Below are 17364 nucleotides of genomic sequence, written 5' to 3' on the forward strand. Positions count from 1 at the left end.
AAGAGAGAAAGAGCAACCATCCATGTTTTGATCCAAAGTCAAGACAAATAAGATTTGTGTGACCTCGTCCAATCAGAAACAGGTGGTAATTAGCATGGCTGGGCTGTTGAACCAGTGAGAAAATGTGCAAAAAAACTCAACAGAGGCAATTCCAGCATTAACAGTAAATACTGTTGTTTATTAGGTGCTTTGTTCATACAAAACAACACACTGTTCCAAAGTGTTTGTATAATAGTGATAAAAGTAAGAATAAAGTGCGTGTTCTTCAACTGTACATGTTTGACTAACCGTTTGAATTGTTTCATGTTGTCTATCATGATGGAATAAACGGCTCATTTATCAAATGTGAAAAGTAACAACTCAGGCAGGCAGGAAGACAGAAGTTCAAAATACAGAAATAATTTATTTTTACACAGAGAAAGAAAGTGTGTTGAAGTTGAGCATTTGTGCCATTCTTCCTTTAAAATAAATCGATTTTTCTCTCATAACATTTATCTGTATATGATGCATAAGCATTTCAAAATTAAAACACAAGCATATCATATTTACAAAAATCAAACATATTGAATAAAACAAGAAAGCAATAAAGTTTTCAAGATACCTCATGATTTGAGAGAAATACTCAGTCACCATATTTAAAAGTAGACAAGGTATGCATTGTTTAAATGCTGATGTTACAACTGAAAGTATACAAAACCTAAAAACCAGAGCAAGTTACGAGCTAAAGCTGAGTGGATTTTATGACAGCTGCATAAATAATCTTCTCTTCCTCCAGATGTATAGTTTAAATTGTGTCCCTGTCTTTTATTTTTACACTAGTTCAATACTTTCGTTGGATGCACACAGACAAATAGAGGAAACAAATGGAAAGGCATCCATTGCAATTGATTAAACTCCTGACTCTCTGCTGATGTATAACGGTAGGGTGGGCTGTAGTCTGTCAAGGCTGATCTGATTCTCTGTGTCTAGAACACACAGCATCTGCTCTGTCTGCTCCTCCACAAATGTCTCTTTAAAACCCAAGTGAATGTCCTCTCTCATCTTTACCTCTCTGTCACTTACTACATTTAGGCTCCCCAGCTCCTCTGTCATATTCTCCTCATCCTCGTCGTCCCCGCAGCACAAAGCTACCTCGTTCTCGTAGCAGAAAGCACTGGGGGAGTGAGGGCCCAGGAGGTGGTGAGATGCCCTCGGGGCAAATGGTGATGGAGACGGGGAGTAAGTCGAGCTGGAGGTTGAAGACTGTCTGCCATGACCCTTCATCTGGCTCAGTTCCCTGGCACTGCAGCGAGGTGTAGATGGCACTTCATAGGACTTATGAAAGCGAGAGTAGTCCACGTGGTAGCGGTTACTCTTTTCAAAGACCACAGGCTCAAAACGGTAACCCCATAGGATCTCCTTGGCCAAGTAGGAGCTCCGGGCCTGTGTGGTCATAGCTGTGGCCTCCACCATCCCCTCCAGGATGACCACAATCTCAAAGTCTTCCTTGAGCAGGTCAGAGCAACTTAGGTCATACAGAGGACTGTTTTTGTTGATCTCGTGGACCACGACCAGTGGTGACACCAGAAACAGCCGATCCAACCCGTCATCATAGCCAACATCAATGTCTGTTTGCTCCAAAGGGAGGTACTCGCCCTCCGCTGTCACATGCGACTTAATGAGTTGAGCCCGCACATGTGCTTCAACAATGTGGCTCTTGCGCATGTTCCCTAGGCGCCACATAAGGCACAGCTTACCATCTCGCAGAGCTATGACGGCATGATGTGAGAACAGCAAGGTCTGTGCCCGCTTCTTGGGCCGCACCATCTTTGCCATGATGGTCCCAATCATGAAGGAGTCAATAATGCAGCCCATGATGGACTGGACCACCACAGTCACCACAGCGACTGGGCACTCTTCAGTGACACACCGGAAACCATATCCAATGGTGGTCTGGGTCTCTATGGAGAAGAGGAACGCCCCAATGAAACCCTGGATGTGGAGAATACATGGCCGCCATTCGTCTTTTCCGTCCTCTACGTTGCTTCGAGGATCCCCTTCCTTAAGGTTAAAGTCTCCATGAGCAAGCGCCACTCCCCAGAAGATCAGGCCAAACACCAGCCAAGACAAAAGGAAGGTGGTGGTGAAAATGAGCAGCAGGTAGCGCCAGCGTATGTCCACACAGGTGGTGAAAATGTCAGCCAGGTATCGTTGTGGCTTATCCTCCATGTTGTTGAACACCACATTGCACTGGCCGTTCTTCTTCACAAAGCGGCTGCGCAGGCGGCCAGTGCCCAGATCTAGGCCCAGACGACATGAAGGTGAAGCACGGCAGCTGTTGTGGATGATGGGCTCATTTGTCACTCTCAAAGACAAAGCGCCTCTTCCGTCATCACTTTCTGGACACTCTCCTCCTCCTTCTTCACCCAGCATACAGGCCCCCGACAGTGACTGCTGAGTCAAAGGACTGTGGCCATTGTGGAGGCCCAGGCTGGATATCTTCAGGGCATCTTCATCTGTGGAAACGATGCTGTATCTTGAAAAACAGAGGGGAGAAAATTAGGTCAGAGGAACTCAATCAGTTTATCAAGCTGGTCCCTATTGCTACCACTGTCAAACTCTGCATTCTATAAGTATGATCATAAAAAAATTAAAAATGTAAGATCAGACCTGTTTGACTGCTTAGTTTACATGCTTGTCCGTATTTTCTAACATTGTTCACATTACACTACAAGAGAAAAGGCTTTCAGGATGAGAACTAACCCATGTGTTTGGTGAACATAAAACCATCTTGGGTAACATTGGGTTGGGGTTGCTGGTGTGTAAACTTCCCCAAATCCAATAAAGAGCAGTACAGAGCAACTAACATAAGCTTAAACTCTGATAACAGCCAGGCTTGGCTTGCACACAACAAGGAACTACTACACAGTGGATGTACTAGGCAAGGCAAGTTTATTCATATAGCACAATTCATACACAAGGCAACTCAAAGTGCTTTACAGAGACAAAGAAACTGTTGTAAACAAAAACAATGAAAGTACATTTGACAAAGGACAATTACAACAAGAGAAAGAATAGGTACAATTTGGAAACAATATAATATAATAAATAATATGATAATATTGGTTTCATACTAAGATTACGGACGTACTAAAACATCTCACATACTAGCCTACTAAATAGCATGTTAGTATGGAATTTTGGACGCAATCGTAGAGAATGCAAAGGTTGACAGACCTGCATTGCCTATTCAGGGTTGCTAAGTTACGATTGTGAGCAGTCAGTTGGATGTTTTGGTACCCTTTTCTCATATGTCACATTTTATGAAGGGTTTATAAATCGTAACTAAAGTCTTTGTTACTGGTTTATAAACCATTTACTTTATGCTTTATCGATCAGTGACAGGTCATTAACTAGATTTAAAATTCGAGCCATTTATAAATTCTCATGAGTTTTACGCTTTCTAATAAGCTTTTAAGTCGGCAGATATAAATGTTAATAAGCTATTTATAAAGGGCAATAAACTATCAATTCTGCAATTACACGCACTAATTAACACATCAATACCAGGTCATGGGTTTCTCAACAAATGGCAGTAAGTCATCTTCCTGGAAATATAAATGGTATTGATGGTTTTTGTGATAATCCATCAAGTCTGAAGTTGTAAATGTTAATAAATAGTTGTATGTATAGTTGTAATAATACATGCAGCCATGTGGTCAAAAGTTAAATGGTCTAATTGGGTCTACCTGATGAACTATGGAGTGGACATTTTTCACAACCCGGCAACCCAAATGTTGTAAATAATGACTTATAATTGATCTATTAAGCATTAGTTAATACATTATTAACCATTATAAACCCTTTCTAGGGTGACTTATAAAAAGGGTACAGATATTTCTGCTTTTTTTTCCTGTGAAAAGAACAGAAATAACCTAAAATGTATTTTTTCATCAATAAAGCAGTTAAATCAGGCCACTGACATAGCTTTATTCCCCATCCTTTCTTACCTATTGACTCGCACCGCTCCCATGGCACCGATGATCATCAGGCTGTGTCTGCGAGGGCAGTAATGTAGGTTGGGGCGGGCAGTTCCAACCATTAAAGTACTGTTGCTGGACAGGGAGGCAGTATGAGCTCAGATCTGTCTTGCATTCGTTATCAGTGCTGCCTTCTCATGATACATTTCTGTAAACACAGAATATCAGAATGGTGAATTTAAGTACATTCAAAATGTGAAGGTAAACAAAGCAAAACTGTTTAAAAAGATGGCTAATTCCTGGATCAAAAAAAGGCTACAGCCATGCTTGCAGCTCTGTGCGGCCGTACTCACACAGTGGTGCTTTGAGCTAAATGTTTAAACTTGCTAATATGCTCACAAAAGTGATAATGTTATGCTCATTTTCAGGTTCATAATTGTATGTAGAGGTTATATCATAATAGGTTTACATGGTTTAATTTTCAAAAAACACCATATTTTTGTTGTACTGCACATTGCTGCAGCTCCTCTTTTCACTCTGTGTGTTGAGTTCTCTGTTTTAGCTACTGAGTGAGGTATCACACTTCTATTCCATCTTTGTTGGGATTGAACATTTGACCTGAATGTCTGGATTAAATTTCATGGCAGATCATCCAGTAGTTGTTGGGATATTTCATTCTGGAACAAAGCGGGGTACCAGTGAATCCATCCATAGCCAACAGCGCTGGAAGTGGGGGGTTTTAGGGGCTGCAGCCGCCCCCCACTCCTGATGGTGGCTGCTGCAGCCCCTGCAGCTTTCACTTGGCAACAACCTTAAACTTGTAAACAAAGCAGTTCCTACTAGCTAGACCTCTGCAGCGCTGTGGAGGAAGGTCTGGCAAAGCGAGACAACCATAGACCTATTATAAGCTGGTCACATTAGTAAGGCAGCATCCCATGGTCCAAATACATTCCCACACAGCTCTCCATAGCGCCACGCTGCTAGCATGCCTTAATATCTGAAGAATCAAATATCTCCCTGCTAATTTTAGCCTTACTGCCCTAATGTACGGAGCAGACCAGATTGTTTTGTGTAATGAAAGCTTATTGATTAGGTCCTTGCTAGTGATTAGCCTTAGGGACCTTCAGGCCAACCAGGGGTGGAAAACCAGACAGGCAGTGGAAGGGACAAAGGTCTGAAAAAGAGATGAATCTGTGGTAATCTACTGCAAGAGGAACAATTGATCTGCTGTTTGGCCTGATGACAAGTTTGGATGGTAATTCTGCTCAGTTTATGACGTCAGCAAGCTGATAACCAGGAGGACCAAAAAGCCCCGGGTTGCATAACCAATAGAAAGCCTATCCGCACACAATACAAAAGGCAACAGCGGTTTATGTTTTATCGCATGTGAATCACTTTGAATGATATAAATTAGTTGACAATGAAAAATAGCAATGGATTGTCTTTGGAAAATCTCTGACAACTGCAGTTTAAAAGCCATTGTTCAATATTGGCGGAAATAACAAGCACAGGCAAATAGAAACACACTGACGCACATAAACTCACACCCAAGTACAGATTTTGATGGGATTTAAAGTCATGTAATGTGGGCCGTGTGCAACCCTTGTGTGTGATGCTTCCAGACTCTTTTTCCTGTTACACCAAGGACAGATGTTAAGAACTGGCTGCTGATTGGCTGGATGAAGAGTGATTTTCGACTGGATAATCCCAAAAGGGCAGATAATTACATCAGCTCGAACTCCCCCAGCTGGACGAGAGCGTCCTCTACATGAAGTCACAACCTTTCTTACAGAGTCCTTAGACGCCAACCAATATAGTCACGTAGGTCAGTCCCATGTCAGTGCCAGCAGCATCATGTGTGGGATCAGGACAGAACAACACAGATCAACTAACAAATAAATTGTGCAACGAATAGCAGAAGAAAGAAGAGAAACTCTACAAGCCTAAAGGTTATCCTGAGAAGGTTTTTTTTCTTTATAGTCACAAAATTAATTTCTGTTTTTATCATACTAAAAAAAGCACTGCTAAGTTTGCAGTAAAGAGGCAATAGAAATCAAAATGGAACTGCTGAACTTTCATATGTAATTGAGATGGCTCATTGGACAAAGGTGTGGTCAATAAAGTTGTATTGTGTTATTTTATTACCATTTTTCAAAGAAGAAGTCATTAGCTAAAGAATACTGTGGAGTGCAGAATCTTCTGAAGAATGATAATTGTCATCATTAGTGTCATGCATCCAAAATCCACACAATAGTCAGATACCTTTGTAAAGCTGACTGTATTAATTGTTGGTGAAATGTCAGAGAGGTGTTGATTGAGCTGTTCTTTTGTCTACCTGTTGGTCAAAATAGGGGAGATTCCTGATAATATACTGAAGCATAATATTAACGTGTTGTTGCCTTGAGGACCATCAGTGTAACAGAATTGTATACAAACAACAAGCACTACCAAGAAAAATCCATCCACACTCATAGCACACTAGCTTTGCTTTTGGGCCCACGTGGATAAGAACTGCTAAAAGTGCTATTGGTGAAATCATGTCGTGATTCATCTCCATGACAACTGAGCAAACTCCATCTTAAAGCTCCAAAAAAACTATCTAGCAGACCTTGAGTTTGGATTGTTTTTATCAAAACACAAACTATGACTTTAAAAATTCTCCTCTCAAGAGAAAAAATGAATATTATATTAGTTGTATGACCATTATTCTGGTCCATTTACTGGTTTGAAGTTACTGTTTTAGTAAATGTGACTCATCAAAAACCTAATCCATATTTGTTTCATGTCTCCTCAGTGAAACATGTTCATTTTACTATTGTATACATTGTAATTTATGAGATTGAAAACAAAAGAACTGCCCGTAGAACATAAAGTTTGATTTTTTGTAGTTTGTTGTAGTTTGTGGCTGTAAATGCGCTGTAAATATTTTGTGTGAATCTACCAAAAATATATGTGATAAATAAGTGTATGCCCCAATAAACATTAAATACCGTCATTACTGTAACTCAATATTGCCACTAATGCAGCCAACTGTCAGTATGCGCCTGGCTAGTGTCTTTATTTCTCAGCTGATGGCATCCCTGGGGGAGAGTGGCAGTAATTACAGTAGTTGATCATAGTTACTGTATTAGCCGTCTCCATAGGAACATCTCAAGCAGGAGGAGATAAACAGACTGAGGAGAGGAGAAATGGAGAGAGGTAAATAGGCTGTGGACTCACCAAAGCACCAAAACCTGCAGTACACCACCACTACCCCACAGCGCTCTCCAAATAAAGAATAACTCTGACGTAGCTCTTATTCAGGTACGTCAGAGGAACTAAACTGACGTATATTACAGCATAATCCAATGCAAAGGAAAAGGATGTAGGAAGCCTTTGTCATCTAAAAGATTAGTATATCCCTTAATCTCCCAATCCAAACAACAATATCAAAGGTGGATGGCAGTTGTGTGACCTGGTTTAAGCTCTTTTGTGTAATCTCAGATCTGATTATATGAGAAGATGACTGAGGGATAAGGAAAGAAAGGTTATGATGTCTTCCATGTCGCACAGTGTAATATTAAGGCAAGGCAGCTTGGCAAGGCAAGGCAAGGCAGCTTTATTTGTATAGCACATTTCAGCAACAGGGCAATTCAAAGTGCTTTACATGAAAACAGATTAAAAAATCAAAAACAGATAAAATACGAGAAAAAAAGTTACAGTGCAGTATAAGAAATTAAACATTGAAGAGCAGTTAAAACAGTTAAATATATAAAAGCAGATCAAATAGGAATTTCTCTTTATACGCTTATATAGATTGTTATAGAGTATAAACAATGCAGCTTCAGTATAAAAAATGAAGAGTTATTTAAAGAAAGGCAACATCAAAATGAAAGGTCTTCAGCCTTGATTTAAAAGAACTGAGAGTTGCGGCAGACCTGCAGTTTTCTGGGAGTTTGTTCCAGATATGTGGAGCATAAAAACTAAACGCTGCTTCCCCCTGTTTAGTTCTGACTCAGGGGACAACAAGCAGACCTGTCCCAGACGACCTGAGAGGTCTGGGGGGTTCATAGTGTAGTAGCAGATCAGAAATGTATTTTGGCCCTAAACCGTTTAGTGATTTATAAACCAGCAAAAGTATTTTGAAATCAATTCTTTGAGGCACTGGAAGACAGTGTAGAGACTTCAGAACTGGAGTGATGTGATCCACTCTCTTGGTCTTAAGATGAAGAGATTATGATGTCCGATGATGTTACTACAGCGTGTAATGCCATTTACAGAAAAGCAGAAGATTTAAACCAAAGGAATGTGGGAAAATGTGTGAGAGTTATATTTGGTCATGCCATGTGTTTTGGAGGCGATTTTGTTTCATTTTTTTTTCTCATTTTCTGCATTTCTGTACAACACGCTGACTTTAAACTGACATTGAAGAAGAGCTTTATGTCTCTTAGGACAGCAGTGGGTCCACACTGTGTCCTATATTCCTAAACAGAAGCAAAAATAGGGACCTGTGTGTTCTACACACACATACACACTACAAACAACACTAAAAAGTAATAGATGAATAATGGAGAGTAGCTAAACATATGTTTAGTTCATAAAATGTGATGCACTGTTATTGATTAAACAACACAAAACTACAGTTATTAAATTAGTTCCTCCTTAAAATGCTGCTTACTTGTTAATGCATGGATGGAAAAACATATATGATACATATGACGCTCTTACAGTAAATAGGGACGTTTTGCATAATGAATACTTTTACTTTTTGATTTAAAGCATGTTATTGCGTAATACTTATATAGTCTTAGTGCACCATCTATAATTACGCAATTTATTTCGGTTGTTATCTAAAGTATTGTGTAGTTTCTAGTAAAGAGCAAAATAGAAAATAAAATGGATCTTCTGACAAATATGCTTGATGCTTAATATTTATATACCTTTGCTGTAGTGAAATTTTTAAACTTATAGTTGTAATGGAGTACATTTATAGTGTGGTACTGTGACTTTTACTGAAGTAATAAATACTCGCACCACTGCAAAAATGAGTTCAATTTTCAAAGATGCAAAAGTTGAATGGGTTTGATAGAAGATACTCTCCACACTATGAATTTGGGAAACAGTAGTGGCCTCAGCCCCAAAACATGCATCAATTGTGTCATACCGATTTACAATAATACAGATGAATGTGAAGTTTACATGTTTGCACATACATGCCTGTAGGAGTAGTAAATGCCAACCAATGGTTTACACAGTGCAACCAGAAGTTATGACAGGGCAGTCTGCAAACTAAGCAGCAGCTGTGACGTGTGTTTGGTTTCATTGAGGCCACAGGAGCTGTCCAGTGCTGAAAATCAATCCAAAGCCTGCAGAAATAATCAACAGCTGGGAGCGGAGAGATGGGAGGGGTGGTAGGGGAGCTGAGTACTACCCTAACCTTGAAAATGATTATGGCCTTTAAAATCTTTTCCTCTGTCTGTTTACACTCCCCAGATTCTTTTTTTTTTTTTTTTTACAGTCGACTTACTCAGCCACATGAAAGTTTTGTTGAAGTATTGATTGTGTTTGTGTCTAAGAAGTTAGACAGAACACGAAAAGACAAACTATTGCAGGCCGAGGTTGAAGATTATTATTATGCAATTTGGAAATTTTAAGATGTAAAGTGGAGTCAGGAAAGTAAACAAGATGATTTATAATGAATATAACATAAAAAGTCTTTTTGGGTTATCAGTCATTTTTAAACCATCCCAGAAGAGCCAGCAGACGTTACAACAAACAAAAAATAAGAATATGAAGCTATAAACTCTTACCTTGGTGTAACTGTAGACTGAATCATTTGGAGACAATGGTTTCATCCTCATAAAAAGAACTTTGAGTTGTTGTCCTCTCTTCTTTTTTTCTTTCTCGTTTTTCCTTCAATAGACAAACACCTTTTTCATAAATCTGCTCCCAGATTTCTGTTGCACAAACTTGTACATGCCTCCAGTCTGAGCTTTGTGTTGTTGCTCCATAGTAGCTGAACGGAGTCGCTCTTGCCTGGTGGTTGTGCTTCTGCTCCGATCCCTGCCAGTGTGTGTGTGTGTGTGTGTGTGTGTGTGTGTGTGTGTGTGTGTGTGTGTGTGTGTGTGTGTGTGTGTGTGTGTGTGTGTGTGGGAGAGAGAGACTAAGTGAGAGAGAGCGCTCTGATTATGTTCCTATTTATATGCTATTGTTTTCCCCAGAGTGTGGCGATGTGGATTGTATAATTTTTAGACTTTAGCCCACTCAGACTTGCACGGACATCCAACAAAACACACCCATGAAGATTATTGTAATCCTACAACATTTCTGTAGAGATTCTGTAGGAGTGTTTCTGAGGCATTTTACAGTGTATCTATATTGGTACAAAATGGGGTGTCTTTTGGTCTCATGTTGCATTATGGCAATTATTAAATGGACTCCATGATAAATGTGGCAGTCTAACGGAAGTTTGTAGTGAATGTACTTTTATCCCTTTTTCATAATATATAAAGATTTGTATATACAGTATTTATTGTTTTTTACAGAGCCCCTAAAGAGACATAGTGAATCTTTCTGGTGTGCACGAGAAACTTTCTCATGAGTACGAGATACTTTTGCGTACTCACGAGAAAAGTATCTCGTGCTCAAACCAATCTGAGTACCAGTCAGACTGGCTGTCGAGGAGGAGGTATTCATCTTCCTAAAAACACAAAGACATGTATCTGATACTTTCATCAACAAACCTAAAGATGATAAGTCAACTGTTAACCGAGTTCATGCTGTGAATGAATATTAATTTTAGTCACATAACGTTAGCAATACTTCGTTAGCACAATTTTGCTTGCCTTAGATTGGTTTCTCGTGAACACAAGATACTTTTGCGTGCTCATGAAAAAAGTATCTTGCGCGCACCAGAAAGTATCCCCTGCTCAAGAAAATGTCCCCATGTGCCTTTAGAGGCTCTGTTTTGTTAAATAAATAAAGATGCAAAAGCAAAGGAACACAGACACACAGACACAAAACACTAAGAATAAAAAATAAAGCTGCATTTCATTATCAGAAAGAATAGGTTGGGTTACTACGTTTACAAGTAAGTAAGTAATTCATGAAGCAACTTCATTTTTCTGTTAAATGTCTGTAGGTTGCTTTACATCAATTTTCCATGGACAAACAACTTGAGAGGCTCCAGCCATTGATTAACAGTTGGGGCTTGAGGTTGTTTTTTTCACTAAAGGTCAATGCAGTATTTTGTCTGTAGAATACAAACTGATTTGTACGGACGGACAAAAAAGCTGGTGTGTCATTGGTGCTCTATTTGGTGACATCAGAAGTCATAATATGTCTTAAAACCTTCTTAAGGAGAGAATTTGTTTTTATTTTATGTTTTTTATTTATGATATATATTCCAAGAGAGACTTGTATTGGTACCCAATTCCAGAGGTGTGCACTTACTGTAAACTTGAGTAAGACTCAAAACATAAAATCTAGATTTAGACTTGACTTGACTAAAGACTTGGAACTCAACTTTGAATTTAGAGGGGAATTGCAGTGATTTAGTATTACACTTACATAAAGTTAGAAGGCTTGCAAAAGACACAAAATACAGAAAGGTCAAAATATCCTGAATTTGATCTGGGTAAAACTCCAAAAATGCCGGATCCTACATCTTCCATAATGCACTTCCAAAGCATATTCTATTAGACTTCCCCTGGTAAATGCCCACACCTTTAAACACATTTCTGTTATAAATGTTAAATCTCTACACCATAGCTAAGATATCCCTGATTACATCACAGGTTTTGTTTCGTTAGACTAAAGCTACAGAATGATATTCTATGAAAAAAGAGTTGCACTCTCCATGATCAGTGAACTGAACTTCAAGTGTAAAATGTATGGAGTTCCCCTTTAACACCAATGACTTGTAACTTCACTTGGACCTTAGCCTTTTAACTTTAATTAAAAGTCAAGCCAATCAAAGTTTCATTTTCCCGACAATGGATAAACTTTGAATCAATCCAACAGCAGCCAATCACCTCATCATCAGGAGGGAGAGATGTGTTTTGTCAGTTACAGACAATGGATGACACCTCTGATTACAGTAACACATTTGGATATAAAGACTCTGCTGCGGTCAACAAAAAACAGACAGATCATAAATTACAAATGATTTAAACTCTAACGTAGAAATAACACCGTAAAACAGCTGATCAGTTTGACTTTACATGTCATAATGTTTATTTGGAATCAATGTGAAAGAGCAATAGTTTAAGGGCACTTATTCAGTGCTGAAAACACAACGTTTAGGACTTGGGACTTGACTTGGGTCTTGACTTGGGTCTATATATATAATATTCTCACCAAAATTTTACTTGTTTGTTGAAATGTATAGATACCATTAAAAACTGACATAATAATTTCCACAGCACCAAGTATTGGGTTTTACAACACAGCATTTTTTGGAAGACAAATTACTTGCACATGATAAGTAAATCTCCAGTCTCCTGAAGATATTCAGAAAGGCGGAAGAGGGTAATTGCTACAATCTCTGCAACTTCCATCAGTTCACTGCTTCCTCGTTCATCTCCTCTGTCCTGCATCTTCGCCTTGAGCAGCAGCACCCAACCAGCAACAACCACACTGTAACAAGTCATGATTTATTATTTTACTTTTTTGAACCCAGCTCCTAGCTTGTGCTTTACTTGTCATTACATGAATAGTTTTAATGAAAAGAAAAACATCAGTCATCCATTTTACTGAGAGGTTGAATGCCAGTGAACTTTAGTTGACACTCCTGACCGCTCTGAGCTCATTGTCATTCATTTACATGCAATCCCATGCCAAGGGAGGTGATTAAGTCGTTGTGTTATGTCTGGTTTAACACGGATTACATAATGGTGATTTGTGTTTATGTCCTTTTGAAATTGCAGGAACCTTAATTTGTGTAGTTACTCTGAAAATGAGGAATTAAAAACATTCGGCGTTGATCTTCAAGTCGCAGAGAATCTAGAGCTGCAGTCATACGTCGATTAATCAATTAGTCTGTTGTAAAGAAAATTAATCAGCTATTTTGATAACTATATGTTTACAGTAAGTGATTTTTTCAAGCAAAAATGATACATTTTTGCTGGTTCTAGCTTCTAAAATCTGATGATTTACTGCCCACCTGTGATGGTGTGAATGAAATATATTTTGTATTCGGACTGTTGGTAAATATCAAAAGACAAAACAGGCTATTTACTGGGTCTAGAAAGTTGAGGTTTACAACTTTCATAAACTAAACAATTAATCGACAATTAAAAAATAAACACCTCTAAAAGATTTAGAAGGGTGATAATATATTTCTGAGATGACGTGGATATTTGCAGAGCACTGTAGTCCAGACGGTTCTGTGTGTGTGTGTGTGTGTGTGTGTGTGTGTGTGTGTGTGTGTGTGTGTGTGTGTGTGTGTGTGTGTGTGTGTGTGTGTGTGTGTGTGTGGGTGTAATGCTGAATCAATCCAAAGTGCTACCTGTGTGCCAAAATAATCTCTCCTGCTTTAGTTTCCGATAACCATTCATCCTGGAAATAGACAAAACAGAGAAATGGCGGCTGCTTCGGCCAAAACCATTTTGTACTTGTTGGAGGGAACAGATTGAACACCCTCAGTCTGTAAATAAATTAAAAAGCATTAATAAATAAAATAGGAAAGGTTGATTGAGCATGGCAGCGAGTGAGGCTGACTTTATGGTTTCTTATTTCAGATCTCTTTGAGGTGTTATTGCCAATTAGATCCATCTCTTTAGTTTCCATGGAAACCTTATTTTTGTTTTCTCTTCTTTCTCTCTCGCATATAAATACACTTCCTCTCTCTCCACATGGTTTATTTTTAAACCTCCTTTCTTTTTATCTTTATAAGACAACAGGTTGGTGCTGCATTGCGTAGGGGGGGAAGTGGGGGTACAGTGACTGAGCAGTGTGGGCAAGGGTCAGGATTTAGGGGATAAACCATAGACTGTATAAAATAGGAATAAACTAAGTGGGCACACAGTGGGAATAAGTGGGCTGACAATAACTCCCAGTCGAAGGAACACAATGTCCACCATGTCTGGATAAAAGAGTTGTTGCTGTTGTGTTGGTGAAGGTAGTAGTTTGATGATTCATGTACACAAAGTTTTACAATCAAATACACGGTGGCACTTACACTTTAGAAATGAATGTGGGTTGCACACATGATAGTACAATAACATAAAAGATAATAAATTAATACTGCAGAAAGGTTCCCTTTGCAGCCACATTGTAAAAGTGTCTAATAGAAAACCCTCTAATTAGAAATTAGAGTGTTAAGTTGTGCATGGAGCTAAGGGGAAGGAAAGACCTTCTTTACTGCCAACACGGCCATCTGTGTAAAAAAAAAAAATAGCTCTGATCTAGGTGGCAGTGAGATATTAATGCATTTTTGTGGCATACTTTGCTGGAGGCACTCCTGTATTTCTGTCCCCATCAGGACCATCCATCACTTCTCCTTATCACACCTTTGTGTTAAAAAGCACACAATAATACACACAGACACGTACAGTATGATTTTTCCCAAAGCAAACCTCATTGAAGAGGTCAATGACAGAAAAGCCCTTAAGATTATTATAATAACTCTTCTCTTCAGTCCTTTTTAAATGTGATAAGCAGAGATGGAAGCTATTTTCTGTAGTGCCAGCCGTCTCCACGGCCCTGCTTGATGACACCCCCTCAAATACCATGAGAGCCAATTTACTCAGAAGCAGGCGGACGCCTCATTTCTCACTTTGAGAGCTGATCCAGGTCAACATGTTTTTAGAAAAGCAGGCCGAGTGGGGTGGGAGGAAGGCCAGACCAGAAAGGAGGGGGGGGAGAGCAATCACTCCCAGCGGATGAACACATTTACTCTAAATAAGAACTCTATACAGTGTTGCCCTGTACATTAGACACACCAACATGCCACATGCACTTTATTGTTTTGTGTATTTTGTTTTCAGCTTCCACTCTATGACTTTTCCTAAACAGAGACTTCTTGAACATTTTATAAAATTAACATAAAACAACTCTGAGAACCTGCACTCATTTTGGCAGGTTTTGTATAAATAAGTGTTGCAAGCATTACTTTAATTTCTCTCAAGACAGGCTTACATAACAAAACTATTATTCAAAAAAGAACCAGACTGAAGTCTTGTTGAACCAGAGAGAAATCTGTGCTGACATCAACTCTCTCTGCACACTGTGTTCCTACACTAATTTAAAACATTACACTATACTTGCAGTAACACTTTACTTTACCCTCGCTGTTTAATTTTTATAAGCAGTATATAAACAATTTATGAATTGTTTATGTAACATCATATGATGTAGTTGAACGCAGATATAAGGAAAATTGTCAAGTGTTTATTAATGTATTTGTATTTGTCAACAACTATAACTCCTCTTGTAAAGCATCCGTAACAGATAAGTGACAATAAAGTTGTAATCATACAAAATGTCTTAACATATTAAAAAATAAACATGAAATATAAAACATGTATGTATCATATTTTTCAAATAAATTCATTTACAAACACTTCTTTTCACTCTTCATGACAACTGATCAAACTCCATCCGCTGGTGAAGACCATGAGATGCAACTGAAAGCTCCGGGATAAATCCATTAGAAGAGTTTGCCAAACTACCATTTAAGAATGAAAAAAAGAAGCTCAACATCTCTTCATGGCTTTTGAACACACACATCTACAAACAGTTTTAAACTTGCCTGTGAATGATTTGTACAAAAACAGTTAATATGTTCAATAACACACTGTAAGGATTGTTAATGTGTGTAATGTGATTTCAGCTATGTTGTACTACAAAGGTAAATCATTCGTTAACTGTTCAGATGGGGATGCCTCATGGGAAATCTGTTGACATACACATAAATTAAACACATACAACCGTCACTTATAAATAGGTATAGGCTTTTAGATAACTCAATTAAAAAAGACACCTGAACAGGTGTACATAAGTTAAATATCAAGCATTAGCATGTACCAACTTTAAAATCACTTAATCATTTCCTTAAAGGCCAGATGGTTGCATTTCCCACTGCTCACAAATTTATTCCACCTTTAATTTGTATTATAATAACAATAACGAGGCACAAAGAAAAACAATCATAATGTGTGGCTGCACTAAAAAATCCCCAGCAAGTTAAGGATCTGAAAGGAAATGCAAGTAAGATAATCTGGTATGTGACCATTTTTCCTACATCCAGATAGAGCTAGAGCTGTCAAAATGATCACGATAACGAGTTAAAGCAAATTCCTTTTAACCTCACAAATTGGATTTGGGCCCCCCTTATATTCCCTATTTACATTGCACTATATTGACTGGCCACCATTTTATTTGTCTGAATTGTTTAAGTGTGTAAATCTATCCACTATAGTGACTTACAAATAGCCTCATGGAGTGACACTTAGGCTGGATCTCACTTCCCTTAAATTGCATCCCCGGCTCCTCCACTTGCTTCCCTTGCTTGCGTCTTAGTCCGTCCCACCGGGGAAGCATGGCAGAGACGAAGGAAATCATGGGAGGAGAGAGGAAACGAGGAAATGTGTTTTAAGAGGGATGAGACGTCCTTTCCTGAACATCACGTGAATTCGTCAGCTGTATGGGCGGAGTTAGCAACCCTTTCAGCTGCACGGCTTCCTCCTCGATCCTCGATCCTAGATCTTCGATCCTCGGGGCGGGAATAAGAGCTTTGAGATGGCCTTCGCAAAGGAGGGCCAGAACAACTTCCGGTTCAACCGAGGAGCGAGGAGCTATCAAAAAAGGAAAGTGAGATTCCTTAGACGCCTTAGATTGGAAGGTACTCCTGATGACGTCAATGTATGGTAACCTCATTTCCCTATTTATCAGTTATATATAAAAGCAATCTTGATCAATTTAGATGTCATATCTAGCTCAATGATAACAAAATATCCTAATAATGAACATGAAGTAGCTTTAATACAGTCAATAAAAAGTGTATCTTCCTGTTTGTTTTAAGTTGTGTCAGCTGAACTTTTCCGAGTGCATTTCCATGGATACTGGCGCTACTCTCTTACCATAGCAACAGCTGCCAGAGAAGCTGAATGTGGCTACAGCGTCGATGTCACACACAGCAGAAGACAAACATATATATCTCCTTAAATTTATTGTCATTTTACTTGCCAAAGATGTTTAATTATACTTCTGTGTCTTAAAGGTTCATTTGATAGTGTTACCTTCACAAAACTGTAACTGTGTGTGTGTGTGTGTGTGTGTGTGTGTGTGTGTGTGTGTGTGTGTGTGTGTGTGTGTGTGTGTGTGTGTGTGTGTGTGTGTGTGTGTGTGTGTGTGTGTGTGTGTGTGTGTGAAAATAGACTGAATGTGAGTATTCAAATGTGCATGTTTGTCCTCAGTTTCTGTA

At 38.8% G+C, this 17364-nt stretch overlaps 1 protein-coding gene across 1 annotated transcript; it reads right to left on the bottom strand.

The window, feature by feature from the left end:
* Positions 1-888: 888 nt before the first annotated feature.
* Positions 889-4081, bottom strand: LOC144529712 (ATP-sensitive inward rectifier potassium channel 12-like). Its single transcript, XM_078268972.1, has 2 exons — positions 3990-4081; positions 889-2515 (listed from the first exon to the last, which is right to left on the bottom strand). Exons 1-2 carry the CDS (start codon positions 4079-4081, stop codon positions 889-891), a joined length of 1719 nt encoding a protein of 572 aa, XP_078125098.1.
* Between the last annotated feature and the right edge of the window lie 13283 nt (positions 4082-17364).

Source organism: Sander vitreus, chromosome 2 (assembly GCF_031162955.1).
Source record: "Sander vitreus isolate 19-12246 chromosome 2, sanVit1, whole genome shotgun sequence".
NCBI lineage: Eukaryota > Metazoa > Chordata > Actinopteri > Perciformes > Percidae > Sander > Sander vitreus.

What these genes read in the sequence shown, in the direction of transcription:
- LOC144529712 (XM_078268972.1), bottom strand. Translation starts at nt 4,081, where the DNA reads ATGGTTGGAACTGCCCGCCCCAACCTACATTACTGCCCTCGCAGACAC. An exon ending in GGAGCGGTGCGAGTCAATAG is followed by an intron (nt 2,516 to 3,989) that starts GTAAGAAAGGAT and finishes CTGTTTTTCAAG; the next exon opens with ATACAGCATCGTTTCCACAG.